General features: G+C 35.2%; 3 protein-coding genes and 1 long non-coding RNA gene across 7 annotated transcripts; 3 read left to right on the forward strand and 1 right to left on the reverse strand.

The window, feature by feature from the left end:
• Positions 1 to 1,430: 1,430 nt before the first annotated feature.
• Positions 1,431 to 10,199, forward strand: ort (glycine receptor ora transientless). Of its 2 annotated transcripts, none has more exons than XM_069115951.1 (9): positions 1,431 to 1,850; positions 3,187 to 3,331; positions 3,612 to 3,694; positions 3,848 to 3,991; positions 4,170 to 4,252; positions 4,833 to 4,967; positions 5,224 to 5,324; positions 5,638 to 5,952; positions 6,920 to 10,199. In XM_069115951.1, the coding sequence occupies exons 1-9, from the start codon at positions 1,756 to 1,758 to the stop codon at positions 7,103 to 7,105; spliced, it is 1,287 nt and encodes a 428-aa protein (XP_068972052.1). In that variant the 5' UTR covers positions 1,431 to 1,755; the 3' UTR covers positions 7,106 to 10,199. The 2 variants fall into 2 exon arrangements, with proteins under 2 accessions (XP_068972052.1, XP_068972053.1); XM_069115952.1 differs by having other exon boundaries at positions 6,953 to 10,199.
• Positions 10,200 to 11,876: 1,677 nt separating this feature from the next.
• Positions 11,877 to 13,047, forward strand: LOC138181242 (uncharacterized). The gene is made up of 3 exons (XM_069115953.1): positions 11,877 to 12,054; positions 12,415 to 12,648; positions 12,723 to 13,047. The coding sequence occupies exons 1-3, from the start codon at positions 11,896 to 11,898 to the stop codon at positions 12,897 to 12,899; spliced, it is 570 nt and encodes a 189-aa protein (XP_068972054.1). The 5' UTR covers positions 11,877 to 11,895; the 3' UTR covers positions 12,900 to 13,047.
• LOC138181245 (uncharacterized) lies at positions 12,650 to 13,474 on the reverse strand. Its single transcript, XR_011173474.1, has 2 exons — positions 13,256 to 13,474; positions 12,650 to 12,689 (listed from the first exon to the last, which is right to left on the reverse strand). It is a non-coding gene; the product is annotated as an uncharacterized LOC138181245 (long non-coding RNA).
• Positions 13,475 to 13,662: 188 nt separating this feature from the next.
• LanB1 (laminin subunit beta-1) lies at positions 13,663 to 27,481 on the forward strand. Of its 3 annotated transcripts, XM_069115948.1 has the most exons (15): positions 13,663 to 13,889; positions 13,987 to 14,237; positions 14,781 to 15,105; positions 16,637 to 16,763; positions 18,025 to 18,072; positions 18,412 to 18,498; positions 19,079 to 19,304; positions 19,497 to 19,796; positions 20,762 to 21,324; positions 21,511 to 21,690; positions 21,837 to 22,162; positions 22,289 to 23,342; positions 24,356 to 24,863; positions 24,964 to 26,047; positions 26,148 to 27,481. In XM_069115948.1, the coding sequence occupies exons 4-15, from the start codon at positions 16,700 to 16,702 to the stop codon at positions 27,117 to 27,119; spliced, it is 5,412 nt and encodes a 1,803-aa protein (XP_068972049.1). In that variant the 5' UTR covers positions 13,663 to 13,889; positions 13,987 to 14,237; positions 14,781 to 15,105; positions 16,637 to 16,699; the 3' UTR covers positions 27,120 to 27,481. The 3 variants fall into 3 exon arrangements, with proteins under 3 accessions (XP_068972049.1, XP_068972050.1, XP_068972051.1); XM_069115949.1 differs by lacking the exon at positions 18,412 to 18,498 and having other exon boundaries at positions 13,870 to 14,237; XM_069115950.1 differs by lacking the exons at positions 13,663 to 13,889; positions 13,987 to 14,237; positions 14,781 to 15,105; ... (3 more) ...; positions 19,079 to 19,304; positions 19,497 to 19,796 and adding an exon at positions 20,515 to 20,657.
• Positions 27,482 to 27,811: the final 330 nt, after the last annotated feature.

Consider the following 27,811-nt stretch of genomic DNA (forward strand, 5'->3'; position numbering starts at 1 on the left):
GACGTGCTTCCTCTCCACTCTTCTCTTCTTCTTCCTGCCCGTGTTTTCATCGTAATTTCGATTGGTCTTTCAATTTTTCATTGGGTTCGTTCTGTCGATTATCAGATCTTTGATTTTTGATGATCGCGTAGCAGTTGTTTTGGAGAGTTTGAAGTATCAATTATGGAAATCTGTCTTTTTCTAATTATTTTGCGATTAAGAATGCATGTATGCATCAAGCAAAATTCACGATCTTGGCCTTTGAACGAAGTCTGTAATTACTTTTTTATTTTAAAGAAAAATATGTGTCGTAGTTAAATCTTCTTTGCAATTCGAAGATTGAGTGTTTCAATGCTTTTATAATATTTCTGATATATTTGGCTCGTTTTGGTGATATTTTGTATATGAAATTTCAAGATATCAAATAAAAATTATTTGTCGTTAATTACATTAAACGTTTTCTTCCTGACCCTTCTTCTTCTTAGAGATCTTATCAGAAAACGTAAGAAAATGAAAGGTGGTTTTGACTTGTACACGTCCTTAGGTTGCAACCACATCAAAGAAAGCTGTGCCTTGATATTCTGTTCTTCACCACTCGTTACGCGCTTCTCCGTGGTGTATTCTAAACCTAACGAATAGACACGTTTTCATCGTGCGGAATGAATTCTGCTAATGAATCTCCGGCAATGAAAAACAATTTAACTGTTCCACTGACACCTCTGTCGTGTTGCTTTTAAATATGATGTTCTTGTGAACAGAGAATAGAATAGAAAGTGAGTATGAGAAATTAATTTGTGCTATTCTATCAACGGTTTAATAATTTCTGTAAACAGCATTAAATCCCAAGTGCGCTTTAAAATTCCAGGAAACAAGTCTACTGAGAAGAAAAATAGGTAATGACATCATGATGTAACGACGCGATGAGGGCGAACGAAACACGTGCGAATTCCGATATGGTCCCTTATTCATCGGTGCGTTATTCTTACCTCGTAGTATTTATCTTGGCAATTAGCATGCGGTGGTGGAGTGTGTTGCGAGTTGTGCGCGATTACGGCACCTATTTAAAGCGGAGGATGTCACGGACATGCCGCATTGGAGTAAATTCGTGTCGTCGGAACCATCTCGTAACGCTTTAGGGACCCACCGGGGATTACCACCACTTCTTTCAACACGTCGGTCCTCGCGCGGTACTCTCTCTTTCTCGACCCTTTCCAACCCCTGTCTTCGTTTTCTGTACACGTCACCAAGCTCGCGAGAGAGAGTTACCCCTTCTTTCCCCTTTCTTCATCCCTCTGTATCGAGTTAAGAGGAAGAAACGGCGGGGTGGCGGCGAGGTATATTGGGATGTACCTCCGGTGGTACTTGCTGGTCCACCACCTCCATCGCTACCACCACCGCGCTACCATCGAGCATCCACCTCCACCTCTGCCTCTCTACGAAGCAACGATGAGGATTCTGCAGCTTCGGCAAAGTCGTTTGAAGAAGTCAGTCGACGGTTGTACGTCCTCGCGATTCGGGGAATAGCGGTCGGGGGAAGAGAGAAGAAAGAAGCAAAGGAATCGCAGTCACTGTCACCAACTGAGAACCGCCTTGTCTTCTAGCCAGGGGCTGCCGCAAACAACGTTCTTTTCTCCTTTCTCTTCCGTCTCGCCTTCTTCCTCGTAGTTCGTCCGTCGTCTTCCCTGTCCGGAACCCTTTTTCGCTGTTCTCCGCTTCGCTGTTGGTTCGTTCCGCTTCTGCCACAAGGAAGATGCGCTGAGAGCTGATCGACGAAGAATGTCGATGGACGAGACGCATGGAGGCAGCATGGTTTCCGCAATCCTTTCCTCGATCGTGCTTCTTCTCCTGCTCGGACGCACCGCAGACGCTCAGTAAGATTCTTCTCCGTAGATGGCCTCTTCCTCTTCCGCTTTTACAATCGACATTGCCGGCCATCTTAAGCTCTTCCGCAAGGCTAGATCCTCTCCTTCGGTTTATATCTTTGTAGCAACATTGTCGGAAATTCCAACATCTTAACGACATATCTCGTTGAAGGGACGTAATTGTAGAATTTTCTTGTTTTACGAGTAATTTGTTCGTAGGAAATAATTGTTGGTAAGAAATATTCTCCACGAATGTAGGATTCTCTGATGCAAAGATGCAATAACTATACCGAATACCGTTGTTTTTGCAGTTATATTTTTTCCATGTCTTAGAGTTTGTTGGTATATTAAGTGGAAATTTTTGATATTTCCTTGAGTAAAATTTTAGTTCTAAGAAGGTTCTTTTCGATAGACAATCTGGAACAAAATTGTAATGCTTTTTGTTTACTAGTAAAATATCAATTTTTTCATATTTAGAATAATATTCAGGAAATTGTAACATGTAGATATTTTTTGATTACTCCTAATGAATTTTCCTTTAGTTATATCATGTTCTCAATTATTCATTTTCCAATGAAAAGATAGCAATAATACGTACGTAAAAATTATTAATGTAGGCATCTAAACGTTTTCTCAAATTTAAATAAAATATTATATTTAGTCGGTATATGAAATCTTCAGAACACCGCAAGCAGAGGATTCCAAACCCGATGAAATCACCATGAAGAATTTAAGATACTTTCGAAGAAATTCGGAAGTAAAAGTTTAAAGTATTAAACAAAATTGCAGTGAAGTCGATAAAGCGCAGTGTGTGTATCGTGTAATAAAACTGTTGTTCATGTCAAAATAATTTGATAATACCTACGATAATTCCAAGTAGTTGTGCAAATATGTGTATGATATTAAAGTGTCGCAAAGCAACGTGTTAAAAACGGTAAAAAGATAATCAACGATGCATAATAAACGAACGCGAGAGAGTGTGGAGAAGCAGTTCTGAGCTTTTATGAATTTTAGTTGTAATTTTTCGCTTCGTGTGTTTCGTACACAGTGTGTTAAGAAACATTGAAACATACAGTGAAATCTCATTTTTCTTTCGCGACGCTAGAAAACTGCAAGTTAGAAAATAGTGAAGCGCTTGTGAAACAAATTTCTGGACGTGAATCCGAGAAAAATCACTTAAGATTTTGTTTCGTTATAAAATTTTGGTGCTAACAAGATATGAGGATAATTCTGATTTATGGATTACTATTAACACAAAATATTTATGTGGAAATTTATACATAGATTATATGATTCGATTAACAAAATGTTTGAACTTTTTTGAAATTGCGACCCGAAATTTCAGGAGGAGTTTGGAGTTCTTCGATCTGCTGCCGGAAGATCCTAAACTGTACGATAAAATGCGACCGCCAAAGAAAGATGGACAGGCGACTATCGTTTATTTCCATGTTACTGTTATGGGTCTTGATTCCATAGATGAGAATTCAATGGTAAGGTGCAATTTTTAAATTAAAAGGCTTTTTTAAGTTCACTAACCATTATATCGTTCTTAAACTGTTTATGGCCTTAACATGGATATGATCTCAAGTTCAAAGAGATTCTCGTAGCTTCCGTGGCTGTTAATTTTTACATCGCTGAAATGATGTCAAAATGTTTACTTTAATCGTAAATGCTATATTCTGTTTCACAAAAGAAATTAGAGTACTTAAACTTTAATGGGTAATTGATATTAAATTTTGATATGTCGATTTTCGTGATTTACTTTTGCAGACCTATGCAGCTGATATATTCTTCGCTCAAACTTGGAAAGATAACAGACTACGGTTGCCAGAAAATATGACATCTGAATACAGGTATGTGGAATTATCATGATTTAATTTAAAAAATATTGTTTTCTTAGTCGAAAATTCCAGTTAAAGGAAAATATTTTTAGGCATAGTGTTCTTTATACTATTTTTTTTTGCTTTATAAATATACGTGGAAAATGATCAAATGTATCGTTCAAGATTGCTGGAAGTCGATTGGTTGAAGAATATGTGGCGGCCGGATTCGTTCTTCAAGAATGCCAAATCGGTGACTTTTCAAACGATGACTATACCGAATCATTACTTATGGTTGTACAAAGACAAAACTATTTTATACATGGTCAAGTAAGAAAAGAAAGCTCCAAGATTCTCAATACTATTGTCGATCATTTTTATTCTACTCTTACAGTGGTAGTAATAGTAGTATAGTTTGTGTTAGCTCTTGATTAGAAAGCTTTTATTTCTCACTTCTGTCTCTTCTTTTTCTTCATTAAAGAAACAAAATTTTTGTACGATGTTTCAGATTAACGCTGAAGTTATCCTGTGCCATGAACTTCCTGATCTATCCTCACGACACGCAAGAGTGTAAATTACAAATGGAAAGCTGTGAGTGACACTTTCCCTCTATATCAACTTCTAAATCCTTCACTTTATATTTTATCTGTAGTAAAATAGAATGATAGCGCAACTTCCTCTTATATCTTCCATCGTTACCATACACTTTATTTTATCCTCACTTCATAACGATTCATCTTCATCATCTGTGCTCTAATCTTACCATTTAATTCATTACAGTTTCTTCCATACACAATTTTCAGGAATTTTTACGATTTCCTTCTATTATTATCACACAGTCTACTTTATCTCCACTTTTCGATAATACATTTTTATCTACGTTCCAATTTTCCATCCAATTCGCCACGATTCCTTAAAACATAGTCACGTCTTTGAAGCATCAAAGATGGAAAATGATCGATAGATATCGATAGAAAATGCGGTGTCGCTGATATAGTGTAAAAAAGTCCTCGAAAGACGTCTAATATTAGCGACAATCGAGTTGAGTCAAAGGAGATCGGACAATCGTGTTTCATTTCGGAACGGTACCGTAGACCTGCATGAATATTCCTTTAATTTTACGGAGTGAATGCCGTGCCATTTCACAAGGACAAAACAACTCGGTCAACAGTATCGCACACGACGGATGAAATGATCTTCCAATGGGATCCTGACGTGCCACTCGTCGTCGATGAAAACATTGAGCTGCCACAGCTGCAACTGGTTAAGAATTACACGGCCGACTGCACGCAAGTCTACTCTACTGGTAAGTGACGCTCCGTGTCGATGTCGTTTTTAGCCATGGAAGAAAGAACGCTCTTTTTCTTCCTAATTAACTGTTTTAAATCGAAATCGAAGAGGAACGTCAACCAAGAATCAGTTTCGCTTGAAAGTGACTTTCGTGTGAATGGTGTTGTTCGTGGATAAATGTTGATGTTTGGCGTGTCTTCGCGTCAGTAAGAAAGGTTCAGAGTCGAGCGTAGATGAATTAATAGAATTAATTGAATCTTTGTAATGTTCAGGTAACTTCACTTGCCTCGAGGTAGTGTTCGTCTTGAAACGTAGACTTGGCTATTACTTGTTTCATACTTACGTTCCTACCTGTCTAATCGTTATCATGTCGGTAAGTCCGAAGTTGAAATACGGATAATAAAAGATGTCTTGTTTTTCTGTTATCATAGAACACACTATGCTTTTGAAATTATTAACATCTTACTTTGTCGTATTTAAATATAGACTAATCGATCTGTTTCTTAGAGATATAATCTCTTTCTTCATATTTCAAACTTTTGATCCGATCTTAATCATACTTCATTTAACTTCTAACTCTTATGAAGACAATTTATCAGTCATTTATTTTAATACTTTTCCTATTAATTTTGTAACATTTATAACGTTACCTTTATTTCGAAATCAGTTACTTATATCTTGCGTAGTGGGTTTCCTTTTGGATAAAACCGGAAGCGGCGCCAGCCAGGGTAACGCTAGGTGTAACTTCCTTGCTGACCCTTTCGACGCAACACGCGAAGAGTCAAGCTTCTTTGCCTCCTGTTTCGTACCTAAAGGCCGTGGATGCGTTCATGTCGGTTTGCACGGTCTTCGTGTTCATGGCGTTGATGGAGTATTGTTTGGTCAACATCGTCCTCGGCGACTCGGATACGCCTCCGAAACCAGCGTCTCCGCCTCAGCCGCCATCTTCCAGCGGCACCGATGCCGCAAAGCTCGATAAAATTTTCGACATCGCTACTAAGGTAACGCCTGGATGAACATCTAAATGACTCAGACAGCTTCTGTGCCTCGGAGAAAGAGGATAAAAGTTCGTTCTATCGTTTGCGTTTCTGAAAATTGCGTAGGAAATATAATTGGCTTAAAGAAAGTTGATTTATCCAAATTTATAACGTTTTACGTCCATCGCATCATCTTTTACAACAAATGTCGATACCTTTTTATCGTGTCTTAAATAACATCCCAGACAGATAGTCGCCGGATATTTTTAAAGATAATTCTAACGTAAGTAGTTTTTATAATTATTTGAAGAAGCTTGTTACTTTGCAAAAACTTTGAAATTAAATAAACTTTGATTCGAATCGATAGCTAAAACACAGTCATCTTCTTTAAGAATCATAAAATGTAGACGCAATGATATTTTTTACTTCATTGTGCTTTTACGAAAGAGATATTAGAGCAATTTTATGTCAACATCTGCAACTTTGAAAAAAAAGTATGTAAGATCGTTAATCACGTGGTAATTCAGGTGATCGATTCTGAAGTCTGAAAATCAAGAATCGATTTTCAACGTCCTGAGCTACCGATCTTTCTCCATCAATCTTCAATGTTTTAAATAATTACTCTTTCTTCTATGGTTTTGTCTATCTCTGATATTGCTCTCCGACCGTCTGTTTGGGAAATGAGCGTCTCTCAAAATGGCTGTTCGTAAAACAAAGAAAGTCGTGCTGACCCTGAAACAGAGAAAGTCCCTATCACTCTTGAACTCTAGGGAGTTTTCAAGTATATTGAAGTTAACTTAGCCCAAAATTTATTGGCGCGGTGAAAAAGAGAAAGAAGAGAAAGAAGAGAAAGAAATTAGAAGGCTCCTCTATAGAAGGTACGAAAATTATTTCACCGCGTTGTCGACCACGCGTTCATCTCTCCGCGGCTCCGAGGCACAGAAGCGTTGTCTGCACAGCGGCAGTTCAAGTTGCGATCGTTATCACGCAGGAGAACACAATATTGTTATCCGGCCGATCGCAGAAATCGACAACCGGTCCACCGCCAGGCCCTACACCTGCCCAAAGGGCGCGAATGCGTGCCCTCAACATCGATCGAGTCTCGCGTGTCTTCTTCCCTTTCTTATTCGCCGTATTAAATGTAACTTACTGGATAATGTTCGCCGAGTACATTTAAGCTATCGTGGAAACCGATTGCAACGAGCTCGAACAAATAGAAACGGAAACGTCGATGTCGAAAAACGAGATATCAGACGAAAAGGAAGAGACGACGCTGGAAGAAGATACTGAAACGAATTCTGATCGTAGCTATATTCTTCAAGGATACGGTCGAATACGATGTTCTGATTGAGAAAGTGTTACAGATCGAAAGTCGATTCTGAAAGTGAATTTTCATTGATATGCTTGTTTTTGTTCAGGTCGTTGCCCTAATTGATAGAACAGTGGTAGAGATCGAGGGTTTCAAGTTGCATAGAGTAGATGGAAGAATCTTGGTACAATGAAGAAGAACGTGTAGAAGCAATAAACAAGAGCGTTCTCTTCTTATAAAAAAGGAACGTTGCTCAAAGTATTTTGAAAAATCTAAAAATCGGAAAAATTGTTGAGGTCTTGTATCTATAATTTTATAGAGTTTATGTTTGAATGGAAGTAAAAGGTATCAAACTTAACTCTTTCTTTGTGGACAAAAATTGACTTTCTTCTCCATTGCACCGTTATTTTCAACCCACTCTACTTAATGAATACACGTGATATATACTTCGTATAATAAAATCCATTGATTACAAATATAAACTGTGCGTTCATTTATCGAATCGTAACTCAAAGGAAAATGAGAACAAAATAACGGCAGAGAAGTGATACGAGAAAATAAGCGATCGTTAATTGTATTCTTTTAAAGGCATCGATTAATACGCTGTTTTATCCTTTTCATTACGAGCGAACGAAAGGAGAAGAAAAAAAAGCGAAAAAAGATACGTGAAACAGTAGTTAACGGTGATCGATGCGTCTGAGTGAATATTAAAAGCTGTATGACTGTATTGAAGAATTTGCATATATATTCGTTCATGATAAGTGGAATATGAAACTGTTTGAATGCACCGTTTGACCTGTTCAATAATTTCACAATCGTTTCACGTTAGATTACAAAAAGTGAAATATTGAGAAAGCATATTAAAATATTCGAGAATCTACTATTAAATTGTTTTAAATTTACAACTATACTATTGTTAAAAGATAATACGTGTTTTGTTGTAAGAACTTAATCATTGGTGATAAATGTCGCTGAATTAATTGTTAATAATTGATAACTGTACAATTGTTAACGTAAATCTAATTAAACTAACTAGTAAATTAACAGTGGACAGGTGTTGTAACAAGATCGTTACATTCTGCTCGCTGTCTTTCCGTTTATTAACAATGATTATCAAATACGAGAAGATATTACTCAAGATTATTCTCATATCTTTACAACTAAAACGTTTCTGTAATGAATATCCTTGTTCCGAGAAAGCTTGATCATCTCGTTGTAATTTTTGAAATTTTTGCTTCCGAGATTATTTGTAACATGTTTACCGCGTACGTCACAGTGCTACGATATCAAAGTAATTGCAAAATACGGAATTTAAGTGAAATACATGTCGTTCCAGAAACTTCGATGAAAAAATATCAAAATTGTTATAGAATAAAATTCTAAACTCTAAATCTTTCTTAGCGAAATTTTATCACGACGGCACGAATGAATAAAAAATGTAGACTATATATATATAGTCTACATTTATAGATACATATCTATATACATAAATAATCTAGATATACAATATAATATATATATATATATATTTATATTTATATTTATATATAATATAAATATAAATTACAATAATTAATATAAATTATTATTTATATTTATATATAATATAAATGTAAATATATATAATATATATATATATATATATATGTATAATGTAGTCATGATATTAAACAGAAGAAGGAGAAAGAGAAGAGAATGCAGTACTAAAAACGTTCACAAAAATACGGGAAACATTGAATGAAACGTAACGTAAAATGGACTTAAATTAAACGATTCGAATCAGTTATGCATAAATGTCGAAAAATTGTAGAATTATGGATTTCTAGTACGTTATTTAACCTAATTCAAATCTCCAGTATTTACGGATTTTTACATAACTCTGGTTCGAAGACTTTTAATTAATGTTATGCGTTGAACGCACTTGTACAGCAAATAGACGTAGCAGAACACTACTTTCGTTTGAGAAAACTGATACAATACTATATTTACGAATCCGGCCGAAATATGATGACGTTTACTCGTAAATGTGTCATACTGATTTTCTCTTTTTGGTCTTTCGTACAAGGGGTGCCCAAATTTATTTCTGACTGTCATAAACTTTATGCAGCTCTATATTTGAATTTTTACTGTTTATCTATACTATGGATCATAAGTTTTATTTCCGATTACCACCTTTACCTATTGTCATAAAAGTTTTTATATTTTCTAAAGTGTATATTATATTTCTTAATATTTCAGACATTTCATGGTTTTTCTTAAAGTTCTTGTTTTAGTTGTACACACACGCAAATAGTAGATCATAAATATAAAATCAACTTTTTTTTTACGCGGGGAAATCCTCATGCACCGCGTGGTAATGTCGTACTTATCGACTAAAACCCCACCATGGTCGTACCAAGCGCGTTGCGGAGGGGGTCTTGGAAAATATAAAATTAACCTAAATATAAGTTAATTATACATATTGGTAATTTAGAATTAACACTATCTTTTTCAGTATTACAATTTGAAGGATAGTAAGTAAACAGCTATATTTACAAATCACAAGTAATTATCATTTACCTGCATGCAGTATATATATGCAGTATAGTTTGATTCGATTTAATTATTATTTTGAGCAATGAGACACATAATAATAATGCACTAGAATTCAAAGACAGGTACGTTTGAAGTGCATGTAGATTAGGAATTACACAGTTAAAAGTGGTCGTTTTAATAGAAGTAGGAACAATTTTTCTTCTTTAAGTAACAGATAGATCTGCGCGTAAATTGTTAAAATTTCTGTAAACTAATTCCTTAAAAGGTGGTATCGAACTTATGATTGATAGTATGTGTAATACTGTTAAAACCAATAGGTTGAGAAACATTCAAGATGCATTCATTTATTTAAACTTATAACGCGTAACAAATTCGGAAAAATGTAAACATAAAAATAAAAAATCTCATAATTCGAATTACGAAAAAATTTACGAATCAATTTTTATTTAAATATATTTGTTTTATTAATTTTTCAATTTCTTTGCGATTATCGGATTGCCGTTACTATATTTGAACTCGAACAAGAGTTCATTATTTATTCTACGTTTAAAATACGTTGAGGGATGTCCTAAATATTAAAAATTGCGTTGCTGTTGAGGATCAGTCTTCTATGTTTTCAAGGATTTTGAGAATGCATTTTTTCCGCTCTTTTATCTCTCACTAAAACGACCACCTCAAAGAGGTAAAAGGTGACGCGCAAATAGACATTCCTGTTCTATATTTAAGAAAAAACAATATACGCTGTAGTAATTTCTACCATTTTTAATTTAATATTACTACTATTTCATTTCATTAAAAAACTGATTGATAAAAACGATATATGATATCGTTTTGAATACTCCCCACGATCGATTAAAATCGATGTTTTAGTTTTCTCGATACGATATTTATTTTAACGATAACATACTTTCGACAAAAGATTAAGGACGTTAATACGATTGTTTTCGCACTTTGAATGAAATAAAATTTTAACCAAAACTTCAAACAATCTATTGTAGAATATGGAGATCTAATCAATCTATATATATTATGCTATTAATTATTTGCTGGTTTTTTAAAGGTACGAAAAAAATAAAAAAGTTTTAAACTAATACCCATAATACATATAATTATTGAATTTAAAAGGAGTTCGTCCGCTGATTTAAGCGGAAAGAAAGAAACAATGAGGTCTATTAGCAAACGTAAAAGATTGCTTTAACATTACGTTCCCTTTAGAGCAAAATCATTTTCAAGCACATCATTGTATATTACATAATATTTAATATAAGAATAACGTCGCCTATAACATATTAAATTGATAATGATAACTGTATCAATTTTGTGGTTGTTAAATTCTTTACTTTTCTATTTTCTTTTACTATTTTGCTTTTACCTTAATTTGGTATGTGTTTGATTTTGTTAATTAGTTCATTTAGTTTAGTTTATTCCATTTACAGCGATGCGATTCATTTATTCTATTTCGGATTAAATGTTTAGAAGTCAGAAGGAGAAGGTTAATACGTTGATTACAAACTCCCACTCAAATTTTTAAATTTTCGAACTTAAATTCATATTTTATCTCGTCTTGATTCAAATCTTCAAATTGTTTAGCTAAGTTTATGTTGGTAGAGAGATATTGGTTAGGTTTTAATCATAGACGATGTACTGCACAGATCTAGCATCTCGTATAATTTGATATCATGGAAACCAAAACACCGACCATGTAACAAATTTACATTTAATAAATTATATATATATATTATTTATATTATATATATAATTATATTTATATAGATAATCATATATATGAATATATATCCTACCACTGAAATTGGTAAAATGAATAAATATCGTTTTATGTCATTTATATAAAAAAATATATCTTTTCTGTGATAAATTAAACTTACTCCGCGTTATATCGGTAATGTTGGAAGTGATATGAAAATGGTAACAGTTTGAATCATGTGACGCAATGTACGTGTTGAGCTGTTAAATGATAGATCTATCTTATGCTTCGTCTATGGTAGTTTAAGTATCGAGTACAAAAGTAGTATACAAAAGCAGTATTCGTGAGTGATTTATATCAAAATACAATAATTATTATTATAAATCATTATATAAATCATTATTATAAATCATTAACAATGCGTAATGTCGAAATAAAAGCAAAAATTGATGATCCAGACCTTAAGATTTTTCGAGTTATACAATTAACAAAGCAGAACAGTATCGTGAAAGTCATGAAACAACATGATACTTTTTTTAAAGTCAGGGAAGGAAGATTAAAATTACGAAAATTCCAAGTAAGAAATTAATTACGTTTTTACATAGGATTGTTACTTTCTTATTTTTATATATATATATATATATAAATATACATATATATATATATATACATATAAATAACAGTGTTTATTATACAAGGTTTTAGAGAATAAATAGTTATACATTTTTTAATTCCTGTTTCTATTTCCTCCCCTCTTCATATAACAGTAATTATCAATTCGACAGAAATATATATTAGAACCAGACGCAAAAGATAAAACAGGTCAAAAAGCAATGATGATGCTTTAGTGACACAGTAAAATATGAGAGAATAGCTATTACTATTGATCTTAACAATCACCTAATTATGTAATAAGATAAATATTTTTCTCACATAGGATGATTCAGGAGAATTAATTTACTACAAAAGATCTACTAAGTTTGGTCCAAAGCTTTGCGATTATGAAAAAGTAACCCTAAACAAATCTGCTTGTAGTCGTGTCGCAAATATTTTAAGTGCATCAAATGGTTGTCTAGGCATTGTAAAAAAGACTAGAAAATTGTATATGATTGGTCAAACTCGTGTACATATTGATGATGTTGAAGGTTTAGGAACTTTTTTGGAATTAGAGGTTCGTAGAACCACAAGGAATGAATCATTACACATTTGCACCTGTAAAATAATATAGTAGTGTCATTATTTTAGGTAGTCTTGACTGATGAACAGGATATAGAAACTGGTGAGAAGATTGCTCAGGACTTAATGTCTAAATTAGGTATAAAACATGAAGATTTGATAGCAAATGCCTATATAGACCTACTACTTAATGAATCTATTAATGAATCTCCTAATGAATCTACTAATGAATTCAAACAGTTGTAATAAAATTATATTTTTTTACACATTAATGTTATTGTTATATTTTGTATGATTATTAAAAAACTGTATAACACAAACAAAATTTAATTTTCATTTTACAAAATAAAGATGTTACGTTTGTTTTAGTGGCAATTAAAATAATAATTTTATTTAAGAATGTCATTTGTACGTTTGAACAGTTTTCAAAGAATTGTTATATCAATTATAAATATTTCAAAGAATTCTTTTAAAAATTAATTATCGAATGTATGGGTGGTTTATTAGTCGTTGATTCTGTGTCGGTGTGTTAGTCAAAAAAAAAAAAAAAAATAGCGAAGACATGTAAAAGAGAAATGGCAAGAATGAGGAGACAATCGTACGTTACTATCATAACCGGGATACGTTATAGTGATAAAACAGCCCACACTACTCTTCCTTCCTTTTCGATGATCACATTCGTTTGTCACATTTCGCGTGTACGAGTTCTACTTCATTACTGCACTTCTGTTATAAAGGTCATTGTACTCTTGTTCCATTTTGAACTTAAAACAAAATTAGTCGATATTTCAAAATATGGCAGATTAAAAAGATACAATTTCAAACAATTTTAAATTACAAGATTATATAACCTTGGACAGCAGATACCAAAGATTTATCAATACTATTTGCATAATATTTTAATTAATTTTAATATGTTATAAGAATCGTAGATATTTGCAATTCTATCTAAATTCAAAAGGAGGAGGGGACTTTCTCAAACGATTGCACTAAGTCGTTTTTGTAGAAAAGACCTCCGATTATAGCCAACAACCGAGATACTGGTCAGTCAGTCAGTTTCAACAGTTTGGTGTGCCAGATATAAACCGAAGCGAAAAGAAATAAAGGAAACCGAATACAAGTGTGCTGCACATGTGAACTGTAGCCAACTGGTTGATGTAATGGACACCGCAGCGCGACACTACGCCTTGTGAATATCACAGGACAGCAATCTTTTATGTATTATGTACCTTTTATGTATGTACATATACTACTATATCAGCAATAATTTTGCATTGTTACACGATAACTTTTTACGTATTACTAATGCCCGAATATAATATTTGTTACACAGAGACAATCTAGTTTTTCAGTTTTAAAATAACAATAACTTATCTCCTCCTCTTAACATACATACATATATGTATGTATGTATATATAAAAAAACCTTGACGCTTGGAGCGATCGTCTAACTTTTGTCACCCTCGATTTTAAGAAGAAAAAGAGAAGACATTTGAGGGTGCCATAAATTAAGCTGTTTCTCTTAGTGCATGATGGGCTAAACGGAACACGATGATTTACCAAAAGCTTGCTCAATATACATATGTATGTAGTCTGAAATTAATAATTTACAGTAATTATGGTATTTTAAAGATTATATTGCTTTATTGTTAAAGATTCTATTAATTTTAATACTTTCAAGATACAATATAAAATAAATATACATATAAAACATCTAAAATATACACAAATGTAAGTATATAAATTCTTAAAGAATTTTTAAATACCTTTCACAAAACAATTTCTCAAACCTCTAATCAATTCAATTATCAATAATACATCAATTCCCACGAATGGAATCCTCGAAACTAATAAATACACAAGTTTTCTGACTTATCATTAAGTCTAAGCCAACTATAATAACCGGTGAATCACTTCGTCCATCTTTCTCAATTCAACCTTTCGTTTAATCTCGTTTAGGATCCTTTAATCTATCAAATAAACAAAGAGAAACAAAACGAGTCTCCTTGTTTGCAGATAAAATTATTGCAAGCGGCTAATCCCTAAGTAAACCTTTCCTTGATAGACGCCCCCGCATTCGTTTCCCTACTCCGGTATCGTTCTAAGAAACTTCGCTTTGCCCCTCAGCCTGTGTCAGCACCCTCGTCACGAGCCGGCAAAGAAGGGACCTCATTCTACGTACGGCACTGGCCACTGTCGGAGGCTCTCCTTAACCGAGAAACACCGTGAGAGAGACGCGTCACCAGAGGCGTTCACAACTACTTTGTCTCTCGTCCATTCCTCATCTCATTGATCGGAACGGTGTATCGCGCGGATCGAGTGCACTCTGGATCATTGGCTTCTCAATCAGTTTACTTGTGTCGTTCGATTCTCGTCGTGGATCTATCGAGGCGTCTGCCAGGTCACAACACGAGACACTCTCTCAAGGGAGATACACGATACACCGAGTTAGGTAAGACGTTTCTCGCAGTTTGTTCTTGCTATTCTCATTTCCTCATTCGACGCTGCTTCGCTCTCGACCGTATCAGAGTCGTTTACTTGTCTGTAAGCCTCATCACTTTAGAAATAACGGCTTACTGCTTTTTTTTTGTCGAGTAATGATGTATTAAAAATCTGACCGATACGAAAGAAAGCTTATGTGCATATATGTATGTGAATGCGTATGTGTGATTTTAATTAGACGCGGTTTATAAATTGTGCAAATATTAGTTGTTGATATTGTCCTTCTGGATAATTGCATGGAAGAATTTGACGTTTAACAATAGGTACCATTTCGGAATAGAAATATCGAATGACCAAAAATTGTTGGTGTGTAAAGTGTAAATTGATTTAGAAGTCAGCTTCAAATTTTAGAATTGCAAATTGAGAGTTTTGTAATTTTAAATTTAAGATATAGGTTTGATAAGAAGCAATTATTTATATGGAAATGTGTAAAACTTTTCGGAATAAGGAAGTTGGAATAAAATAAAGTGTAGTAATATTTGAGTGTAGTCTAGTAGAGGTAGTATATTTTGAATATAATATAACAGACAATATTTGTGATATACAATATTTGTGATTATTACATTCAATATAAAGTTGTCTTGAATATAGGATACTTTTTTATATGGGAGATAATATATGTATTTTTTAATATATTGCTAAAATAATGAATTAGGACGATCTTAATTTCATTACTTAAAATATTCGAATCTGAAACATTAGAAAAAAACATATTCGTTGAACGTGAACATTTAACAACTTATCAGACGTTCCAGATCTACGAAAGCGTTTGGTCATTGAACTATGCGCGATAAACATTTACAAAACTGGAGTGCATTAGTAGTGATTCTTTTTATACGCCAATATTATATAATCGAAAGACTAAAAAGTTTTATATATATTATCGTTTATAAAAATGTAGTAATAGCTAATGTGGTTCTTTGTATAGAAAGCGCCTCATTGATGTATGTATGGCAAACATCGTGATTCTTAATACATTGTAGATAAATCCTACACTTATTTATTGCTCAGATTGTTTAATATACGAGCATTATATTTGTTTACTAGGTTTATAAATTTATGTGAAAGCAACTAATATTATTGATATAAAACTGACGAAATTTGAATTCTAGTTTTTTGGGAAGCTCTTATAACATAAAATACACATTGAAAATAAAATTTTATTAGGTATCTACAACCGCGGTGATTCATTACCTCTTCAAAAAAAACAAATAGTAAATATCAGATACTGGAAAGACTTATGACTGACAGAAACACATTGTAAAATCTACAGCGTTCAAAGGAAATTTTCTCTATAGAATTCGAAGAAAATAAGAATTCCAAGATTTCAAATCTTTCTGGAATACCTTGAGATAAGTTTGGTTATTCATCGAACTTCAAAGAAAAATTTCAGCTATGATCGCTTTTAGTATCATTTTGCCATTGTTGTTCAAAGACGAAATAAATTTTATTTGTAAAAAGCAAATGTTTTTTGTTTCCAGAATATAATGCCGATGGCTTAAATTCTGTTCAAGAAATTTAAACGATAGGGGGGAGGAGCAAAAATGGCTCGAGCATTTTCTCAGGCAATTTTTGCAATACTATTATTTGCAATAATTATTGTGTCGGGTAAGTATTATTTATTAATACGTTTAATTCAACAGATGTTTGCCGCAGTTATCATTAATTTTTTCGCATTTATGCTTATCGAGTATTATATCATTTGTATACATGACTTTAATAAAATTTTGTAAGATAGAATAAGATTATAAGATAATAATTATTTCGAAAAAATTGAAATAAAAATTTCCCGGTGTCAACTTAATATATTTGTAAAATTACGAAGTTTTCTTTCATAAAGATTGATGAAAGAAAATTGAAGCTTCCTAAAATTTACTTTGAATATTTCATTTGTCGATATGTGCTTCTGGTTGAACAAGAAGAAATAAAAATTAGGTTAAAACAGTATAGTTGAGATTCGTCTTGATTTTAACGTGCTATCCAGTTATTATTCTTAATGTGGCCTGGAAGACACTTTATCCACACGATTAGATAGCGATTCGACCCCTCGACCTGCCTTTCTTCTGAATTTCTCAAGCTTATTTCAGTCTCCAAAATCTAAGCGTTCTAGAAATCTCAAGTAATAAGATCAAAAGGCGTTTAGCATCAATAGATCATTAAAAAATGTTCTTGTAAAGCATTTGCTCGTTTAAATCTTCCATTTTATCCCAACATTTACAATTTAAATATTTTAAGAAAATATGGGAAGATATCTAGTAGCATTTTATTTTCTTTAAAATTATAACTGTTATAGAACAAAATAATTTTATGGTGAAATATTCTATACAAATTATATTGAAATATTTATATATAATAACGTAAGAATTTAGAAAAAGTTAGAATTCTTATTAGTGAATAACATAATATAATAGTTATCAGAAATTTAAAATCAATAAAACGTAATTTTTTATGAGTTTTAGAGAATTTTCATTCATTTTTAACGGTCTCTAGAGAAGCTACATCATAAACATCCGGTTGTTACTTGCGATAGCTTCAACCGGTAGTAGAACTCTACGTGATAACTGAATAATTCTATCTTTGTTTAAACTTTTCTCCGAAAACTCGTAGCTATTAATTTTCATCCTATATTTATTATTCATGTCCAGCGTCTCCAAAAAATGAACAGTATTCTTTAGATTTGTAGATTAAAAAAAAAAAGTGTTAAAAGATTTCCCATATTTTCGAGGAAATTTTTAGTAAAAGGAATTCATGTTGATTATTTTATGTAAGATAGTCTGTGTTTATCGTTTTAAACGACGAATGATAAAACATGTACAGAGATATTAAAGTCTACAAAATAGTTTTTTAACCAGATCATTTCCGCTTTCAGATATCGCAGAGCCTCAATATGGCAGGGAAAGGGTTATTCCAGTCAGAGGTGAGTTTCAATATCATTTCGATTACTTTAAAATAATAAAAAAACAATAAAAGAATCGGCAAACCCTGAATGCAAGTCAGTGATCAATATTTCATTTCAATTTGAGAACATTAGCATTTCTGATATAAATTACAATACATATATAGTTTTTATATACACATATACAGGGCATAATACATAGGAAATATTTTGGATCTCCAAAATATACATTAAAATAAAAGTTTCATTTTAAAGAATTTATATCAAAATAAAGTTTGGAACAACCGTTAAGAAATTTTTTGTAAGAATATGTAGAATTAGATAGCAGTGAGCATTGGAGATAAAAGCGGGGTGTTATAGGATCAATCCAGAGAGGAGATATGTCACCTACGGAGGTGAGCGAAGATCGCCATTATTGGCCAAGGCAGATCATTCACAGTCCAAGAGGTAGTCCGTTCTCGCTGGTTTCAAAAACTCACGTTACTCATTGTTTACAGACAATTAAAACCAGCATGACAGAGCTGCTCTATTATCGTTATAATGATAACGTTGCTTAATCTATTGTCTACATGGAATGACATGTTCTATGATTAAACTGTCACAGGTGTACATGATTAATATCGACAGTACTTCTTGTTGATTAAAATAATTTTTGCTACATCGTTCGAACGATCTAACATAGATCTTTCCTGTCTTATGCAAGTCGATGACTTACATTCACGTTTCATCTTTCGAAGCAGAAGGTCAAAAAGATCAGCGAGTAATCCTACATTTCTTTCCTCGTATCTTTTTAATTTGGTTGAGGCAATTATATCTGGACACTATATTCTTGATCACTAACTTTTGGTATCTGGGAATTTCGTTAACCCAGTGTAAATAACAAACAGTCGATTAACGTAATTACCAATTGACGATGTAAGGATACTTGAACTGGCTGAAGGGGATGGAGATAAATTACTAAAATAATAGCTAACTCGATTCTTCTTTCGTGAAGAAATTTGTTGAAATTCGATTATGTTCTCTTTAGGCGCACAAATAAAGAGGAAGCATCCCTGCGAGCAGAGCTCATGTTACCCCTCTACAGGAAATTTATTAATCGGTCGAAAAAATCGATTGGCCGCATCATCTACTTGCGGTCTTACAAAACCTGAAAGGTACTGCATCGTTTCGCATTTAAAGGAGCGGAAGAAGTGCTTTTTTTGCGACGCATCGTCGCCCAACAAGCAACATAACATCGAAAATGTAGTTACCGAGTAAGTAATCCATTAAATTATACGTTTATGTTTTTCAATTTTCCCTTTTTTTTTTACAAAAATATCTCTTATCACTTCTATTCAAACACTTATCTTGAATAAGAAAAATAAAATTTCTACTTTGGTGCTATTAATTATATTTATATCATTCTTACATAATGGCGTCGTAATTTTATTCGTTTAATCCAACAGTAAAAATTGGTGGCAAGCGGAAAATGGCGTGGAGAACGTAACGATACGCTTCGATCTGGAAGCGGAGTTCCATTTCACCCACAGCATCATCCGTTTCAAAACGTTTAGACCGGCGAAGATGTTGATTGAACGATCGTCCGATTTTGGTAAAACGTGGCAAGTGTATCGATACTTTGCGCACAATTGCGAAAAGTACTTCCCTGGAGTGTCTACGGAACAACCTCAGAGACTGACGGATGTTATCTGCGAGACGAGGTATTCCGCCGTGGCGCCATCGTCTGGAGGTGATGTTATCTTTAGGTATGTAAATAACGATAACCAGGGATCATTTAACTTCAATAGCACAACGCTGCGTTTAGATACGCTGCATGTAACTGACATTTCTAATAATTACATCTTTTAGTGATTAATTTACAGAGTACGTGTCTTGTAATTCGAGATATGATTTTATGTATATGATTATTTTGATGGAAAATAATTAAGAATCGTTGTTGTATAAAGAAAGTGTGACAGATGAAAATGATTTTATGTTTACATTTTTTAAATTATGATAAATAATTTGGTTCTCAGTGGATTAACACTTAGCCAACTGAATAGGGAGATCTCCCCTCTGTAAAATACATCGCTGCGTGACCGAACGGGGAGATCTACTTTTTTGACTTTTGCAACGCCTTTTCTTCTTTTTTGTTATTATCAGTTATTGTTTACCTGGAATTGTTTCCAATTAATTGCGCCACTTTTTCTGCTTTTATAAAGTACAGTATATGATAAAATACGCCAATTTAGTGGTGTTAAAATTAATTAAAAAGTTACATTATCAATCATGACTAAATAATGATATAATCTAACGATACCACATTGTAAAAAAATATTAAAATGCATTATGAATTTTTAGTTTCACGTTCAAGTCGTGTTATTTATCTTTAATCATCTTTACTGTTTTTAATTTTACCTATATTTTTTATACTTTTAATACATACTTTTGATTTCATGTTTTGTATAAACAATATGTGAAATCTTTAAATAAGATTATTACCACAAAATATAATTGACCACTTAAATAATTTTTAGACTTCTTTGTTTTTTAAGTGGTGAACATTAGTCCTCGATACTTGGAAAAATGCGCGGTGGACAGCGTATAGGTTGGCTTGTCCGAGCGCGGTGAGTAACGTATAGCTCGCTGTGGCGCGCGCGGTTGGCTAAGTGTTAAACACAATTACTTTATTATCCGAATAACAATTGAATAAATTTTTCATTGTTTCCAGAGTATTGCCTCAGAATTTGGAGATAGACAATCCCTACTCCAAGGAAGTGCAGAACCAACTAAAAATAACGAACCTTCGCATAAACATGACTAGGCTGCACACTCTAGGAGACGATCTTCTCGACGACCGCGCAGAAATTCGAGAGAAATATTACTATGCCATTCAAAACATAGTGATTCGCGGATCTTGTTCCTGTTACGGTCACGCGTCTAGATGCCTTCCGCTTCCTGGAGTCCCTGATGAGGAAAATATGGTGCACGGCAGATGCGAGTGTACTCATAATACTACGGGATTGAATTGTGAAAAATGTCAAGACTTCTACAATGATCTTCCGTGGAAACCAGCTGTTGGAAAGCAGACGAACGCTTGTAGACCTTGTATTTGTAACAATCACACGAACTCTTGCCATTTCGACGAAGCCGTTTATGAAAATTCTGGAAGAGTATCTGGCGGTGTTTGCGATGACTGTCAACACAATACTATGGGAAAGAACTGCGAACTCTGCAAACCATTCTTCTATCACGACGTGACCAAAGATATTACTCATCCTGAAGCATGTCTGCGTAAGTTGCTTATCTATTACTACTATCAATCACATCTTTGGTAGATTCTGTTTCATTGGAAGACTTCGAATAATAGATGTATGAAAATACATCTATGGGAAATTTAAAGATACTCCAAATTTCTCTTCATAGTGTACTTCATGATAAGTGGAATTTTATACTTTCTTTTTTCTTATTTGTTCGTAGCTTGTGACTGCGACCTAGGTGGTTCCTTGGACGACGGTATATGCGATTCGATAACCAATCCTCTCACCGGAGGCGAATCTGGCCGCTGTAACTGTAAAGCAAATGTCGAAGGTCGTCGTTGCGATCGTTGTAAAAATGGTTTCTGGAACTTCGATCCTGAAAATCCCGAGGGATGTCAAGGTATTAATTCGTAAACGGTTCAGCACGAATTTTTCTTTCACAATTTAGGATACGTCTGGTTAAATTTTTCTCCAGATTTTTCAAGCAGCAGATGATATAAATTTCCAAAATTAAAGAAAGAAGTGAAAATAGATTGTTCTGTTTAGCTTGCACCTGCAACATCCTGGGTACCATCGACAATCGTGGATGTAACATGGTGACTGGCGAATGTACTTGCAAGCGTTACGTTACTGCTCGCGATTGTAACCAATGTCTCCCAGAATATTGGGGACTTTCGGAAGATCCAGATGGTTGCAAGCCTTGCGATTGCGATCCTGGTGGTTCCTACGAGAATTCTTGCGACGTAGTCACTGGCCAGTGCCGCTGTAGACCTCACGTCAGCGGCAGAACTTGTAACCAACCTGAACAAAGCTACTACACTGGATCGTTAGACTTTCTCATTTACGAGGGTGAATTATCCAGAGCCAGCGATGTAACTATTCAATTTTTTTTTGGTTAAAAATAATTAAAAAGTCAACTTATACATTGCAGAAATATAAAACACAATTTTTTCTTGCAAATATTTCTATAACTTTGTTTGTAATACAATCTATTTTAGAATTGCCAAGTGGTGATAAGAGAGCCCTATCGCGATGGAAGGAATAGTACGTGGACCGGAACTGGCTTTATGAAAGCGCTCGAAGGCTCAGTGTTGAATTTCACGATCGACGATATACGTAAAAGTTTGTGGTACGATATTATCGTACGATATGAACCAATTCAGGCTGGATCTTGGGAGAATGTTCAAATAATCATCGAGAGAGAAAGTCCAGTGGATCCGAATGGTCCTTGTGCCGAATGGAGACCCGAGTACGATCAACTATACGCGCAACTTCCTTTAAGATCGAGAAGCGTCGTTGTGCAACCATCCGTTTGTTTGGAAGCAGGGAAACGATACAATATTCTGTTACAATTCCGTAAATTCAATAATCACATGGACACACCGTCCGCGTCTATTTTGGTCGACTCTATCGTTCTGAGACCGAAAATAGACTCCATTCCTTTCTTTAAAACGCCGGTAGTTGGCGAACTTCGTCGGCAGGAATACGAAATATATCATTGTAGTGATTTTTATAACGATTTTAACGCCATAACGAATAATATCCCGGAAGTTTGCAAGAAGTACCAAAATAGTATCGGTTACTACGTTTATGACGGAGCACATTCTTGCGAGTGTAATCCGACTGGATCGCATAGTTTGCTGTGTGAAAATTACGGAGGCACGTGTCCTTGTAAACAAAACGTTGTTGGCAGGCGTTGCGATCGTTGCGCGCCTGGTACTTACGGATTTAGTCCGGAGGGTTGCATTCCCTGTGATTGCGATGGTGTAGGGGCGCTGGATAATTTTTGCGACATTGAAACAGGTCGATGCAAGTGTCGACCAAATACTTATGGTAGAACTTGCGGCCAATGCGAGCCTGGCTTCTGGAATTTCCCTCATTGTCAACGGTGCGAGTGTAATGGTCATGCTGAAAGTTGTGATTCCAAGACTGGCGCCTGTATAAATTGTCGGGACTACACGACCGGACATAATTGCGATAGATGTATTGAGACGTATTACGGTGATCCTAGGATTGGTGTGGATATTCCATGTAGAGCGTGCCCTTGTCCGGGTAAGTTGGATTAGATTAGTAATGAAATATATATATATATGTCGGAGATGAAAGGAAAGCCGAAGCTTTTCCTTGGAAATTTTGGGAACATCCTCTAGTACCTTAGCCTAGATTTTATTATAGTTGTAATTGCTTAAGATTTGTAATAAGCGAGATTGGGTTCGAGGTGACAATCGGTCGCTGAACGTAGCCACGGTCACGGGATGGATGTTTTATCTAACGGAGGTCTGGAGTGGTTGTATGTGTTTTCCGAGAAATGTGGTTGTGGCGGCATGTGGCCTCGAGAGCGGGCCTAGCCACGTGTGATGTTGCCTCGGAGGTGCCGATGCAATGGGACATACATTGTATTAGTAACCAAAACTCCAGGCAGAAACTGCCTAGCAACGGCGTTTGGAACTTTCTCGATGCTTCTAACGAGTGTGCCTAGCAACGGCGTTTGGAACCTTCTCGATGCTTCCAAGCGGGTATAGAAAACAAAATGCAATCGTGCAGGGAGAAGGGTCTCCACGAGGCTGGCATTCTTGCGGTTGCCTTGGAGAGTGACACATCGAGCATTTTCGACGATCGCATGTGCGTCTAAGTTAGTTTCGCTTAGTAAGGAATTATCCCGGTGACCGTGGATTCGTTTGAACTCAAACATTGCTAATAGTATTATTTAATTTAATTATTCGTAGATCGTATTATTCATTAGGCTTAGTGTTTGTTAGACTTATTATTAGTTGTACTTATTATTTGTTAAGCTTAGTGATAGACCTGTATATACGTGTAAATAAAATCTCGGCTTTGTGAAACGATGGCTAGTCCGCATGAAGAGTCGTCGCGCGCCCAAAATTCGAATCGTGATCCGACATATATATGTATACTATATACTTATATCTATATATACTATATATATACTATATATAGATATAAAATTTCCATGGTATCTTGTCGGCTTTTTTGTATAGATCCCACATGCATAATTTTTATTTACTAAAGTGTTATTCATTCGCTAATTTTTTACAAATTTACAGGAACTATAGACTCTGGACATTCGTACGCCGAGAGTTGCTCCCTAGACCCGGTGACTCACGACGTGATTTGCGAATGTTTCGATGGATACACCGGTCCGCGTTGTGAAAGCTGCGCTGAGAACTATTTCGGTAATCCTGAAATTCCCGGTGGTAGCTGTGAGTCGTGTAATTGCAACAATAACACGGACTTACGTCGACCCGGAAATTGCGATCCTGGAACTGGACGCTGTCTTCAATGTCTCTACAACACTGATGGAGCCAACTGTCAGATTTGCAAGGCAGGATTTTACGGAAATGCTCTAGAACAGGATTGCGAGGACTGCATGTGCGACGTTTTGGGTACAGATAGAAACGCTGGTCCTTGTGACCACCGAACTGGACAGTGTTCCTGCTTGCCTCACGTTATCGGTTTACTCTGCGATTCTTGTGAAGAGAATCATTGGAGAATCGCCAGTGGCCAAGGTTGCGATCCTTGCGAGTGTGACGCGGTTGGGAGCGTTTCCGACAGGTCCGTATGCCAATTTTTATTAAATATTTAAATATTTTCAAACAAATTTGCCTAAAAATATCGATTTTTAAAATGTACTTTCTACTATTTTTGTCGATAGATGTAACCCGTACGACGGTACTTGCGAGTGCAGACCAGGTTTCGGAGGAAGACGTTGTAACGAGTGCCAAACCAACTACTGGGGAAACCCTAATGTCGAATGTTATCCGTGTGATTGTGATTTAACCGGTTCTGCTAGTCAGCAGTGCGACAGAGAAACAGGAATGTGCGTCTGTCACAAGGGAATCGGTGGCGAAAAATGTGATCAGTGCGATCGTGGCTACTATGGAAATGCGCCTCAATGCAATCCTTGCGGAGAGTGTTTCGACAATTGGGACTTGACGCTGACTGGTTTGAGAAACAAGACGAATCTTGTGATCGAGGAGGCATCGAGAATTCAAAAGGTTGGAACGACCGGTGTCTATAGCCAAGAATTCGACGACATGGTCGAATCTCTGGATCAAGTCCAAGCACTGATCAGTAACGCTTCCATTAGAAGTCAAGATTTGGACGAATTAAATGACTTGGCTATAGATTTGAATAATAAGAAATTAGAATCCACCAAGAAATTAGAAGAAGTGAACAATCTTTTGGAGAATGTCAGTCAAAGAGTAAATCTAGGGGATGCTGCTCTTAAAAATTTAAAGAATAGAACGAACAACTTACACCAAGCTGCTGCTGATCTCAAAGAAAATGCGACTAGATTGCAGGAAGAGAATGTCCTAGGCGCTCTCAACGTTACCCAGCAAATGGCGGAACAGTCTAGACAAGCGGAAAAAATGGCCAACGACACTAGCAACGTTCTGGCCGACGCTGAAAGATTCCGCAAACATACTGAGAGCTTGTTAGCTAAGAATCGTGCTTTCGTGATAGAGGCACAGGAGAGAAACCAGGAGTCATTGAATAAAATAAATGAGGAATTGAAGAACTTTGATGGAATTATGCCAGGATTAAATCTCGAAATGTGTGGAGATAACGTGACGGATTGCAGCAGCGTCTGTGGTGGCGCTGGCTGTGGTTTCTGTGGTGGACTGTCTTGCGACGCGGGTGCTGTGACCAAGGCTAATCAAGCTCTGGACGTAGCTAAGAAGCAGGCTGCTGAGATCAAGAACCACAAGGACGAGGCTGAACAATTACTTCGTAATGTAAGTTCTGACATATTTTTTCAATTTCGTTTCATAAATTTGCTAAAACGAACCTTTTATTTCGAAGTTTCCTATGTTGATCCAAATTTTGTTTGTCCAGATGGTTGAAGTAAAACGCGATGCAACGACAGCCAGGTCGAATGCTCAAGATGCCTTCAACCACGCGTTAAGAGCTCGTAATCTAACCGATACCTTGAGTAAAGATCTCGCTGACATAAACAAACGAGTGCGTAACATTTTGGAGGAGGACCAACCCACACCAGCTATGGTCAGAGACTTGGCCAATGAAGTATTGGCTAAAAACATCAAACTAAAGCCTGACGAGATCAAAATATTAGCCGATCGTATTAAGAGTATCGTCGGTTCCTTGACCGATTCCGAGAAAATCCTCGCGGATACTAGGGACGACCTTCAGTTGGCCGAAAAGTTAAAGAACGATGCTGACAGAGCAAAAGAGGAAGCGATCGCGAAACAAAATCTAGCTAACAAAGTGGTAATTTTATTGAGTGATGCTCAGAGGGCTCAAGATCGAGCTCAAGCAGCTATCGATCAAGCTGAACGCGATGTCAGGAGATTCGAAAATGACTTGGAAGAGATAGCCGAGGTGACCAGGGGAGCTCGGATGCAGGCAAACAGCACCACTCAGACGGTCGACTCTTTGGACGCTCGCTTGAAACAATTACAAACGCAATCGGTCAGAAACGATTTTGTTTTGAATGAAGAAATCAAGGTCGAGGCGCGGAAAGTAGCTGATGAAGCGCAAAAGGTAGACGCTAAGACGAAGGAACTCGCTATGGAATACAGAAAAGCGGACGAAGCGTTGAATTCGAGGGCAAACAAGAGCAAAGGGAATATATTGAGGGCGAAGAAGCTCTTACAAAAAGCCTCCGAGTTGACAGCCGATACATCGACGAAATTGAAGGACTTGGACGGTATGGAGAGTGTTTACAGAGATAACGAAAGAATGCTATCCGATTTGATGGCGGAGGTTGATTCTTTAAATGGAGAGATGGAGAAATATTTAGCGGAAATCGAACAAAAAGCCCAACGGTACAAGCACTGTACTCCTTGAGTGACTGTAATTAAAACGTAAAGAAGTAACATACATTACTATGACCGAATCAATGTGAATATAAAGAAATAATATACAGAATATAGGTCACTTTAAAGACAGGATCGTGAAATCTTAAACCGAGACTTATTTTTCCTAAGAATTATTCGGATTTTATAATAAAGTATATTGATTCTAAAGAAACGAAGGAAATAATTTTTCCAGTGCCATAGTGGTAAACGAAGGGGCCATTTATTTGTTGACATATTACGTATTTTATACACGTATTCGTACGTAACTTTTCGAAAATCTAATAATGGAGAATTTTTTAAATCGTTTTTCAACTAACCGTAAAAAGTGCCAATAAACGAAAATTGAATTTTCTCATTGCATTTATTATCATGGACCAAACATTTTAAAATGAACCGAATACCGCATAAACCGTCTACTATTCGAGAATGATTGAGCTAGTTAATATATAATAGAAATTAAAGTATCAATATCGATTCCTGATTCACAATAAATGTTATTGTTCTATACATCTCAAGATAAGATTTGTACTTATATAAAATATGTTGCATTTATTACCTACATTGCATTTATAATAAGACACTGGTGCAATAGATAGATACAATTTTTATCAATAGTATGTAAATATATTATCATGCCTTTTCGCAAAACTGCATTTTTTCATTGATTACATATTTTTAATG

The sequence above is a fragment of the Bombus flavifrons genome, chromosome 6, assembly GCF_040668555.2.
Source record: "Bombus flavifrons isolate JBK064 chromosome 6, iyBomFlav1_principal, whole genome shotgun sequence".
In the NCBI taxonomy this organism is placed as follows: Eukaryota; Metazoa; Arthropoda; class Insecta; order Hymenoptera; family Apidae; genus Bombus; species Bombus flavifrons.

Coding starts and splice junctions, on each gene's coding strand:
- ort (XM_069115951.1), top strand. CDS start 1,756: ATGTCGATGGACGAGACGCATGGAGGCAGCATGGTTTCCGCAATCCTT. Junction 3,695..3,847: donor AATATGACATCTGAATACAG/GTATGTGGAATT, acceptor GTATCGTTCAAG/ATTGCTGGAAGTCGATTGGT. Junction 4,968..5,223: donor CACGCAAGTCTACTCTACTG/GTAAGTGACGCT, acceptor TGTAATGTTCAG/GTAACTTCACTTGCCTCGAG.
- LOC138181242 (XM_069115953.1), top strand. CDS start 11,896: ATGCGTAATGTCGAAATAAAAGCAAAAATTGATGATCCAGACCTTAAG. Junction 12,055..12,414: donor TAAAATTACGAAAATTCCAA/GTAAGAAATTAA, acceptor TTTCTCACATAG/GATGATTCAGGAGAATTAAT. Junction 12,649..12,722: donor GAACTTTTTTGGAATTAGAG/GTTCGTAGAACC, acceptor TCATTATTTTAG/GTAGTCTTGACTGATGAACA.
- LanB1 (XM_069115948.1), top strand. CDS start 16,700: ATGGCTCGAGCATTTTCTCAGGCAATTTTTGCAATACTATTATTTGCA. Junction 18,499..19,078: donor GATCATTCACAGTCCAAGAG/GTAGTCCGTTCT, acceptor TGTTCTCTTTAG/GCGCACAAATAAAGAGGAAG. Junction 21,691..21,836: donor AAATCCCGAGGGATGTCAAG/GTATTAATTCGT, acceptor TGTTCTGTTTAG/CTTGCACCTGCAACATCCTG.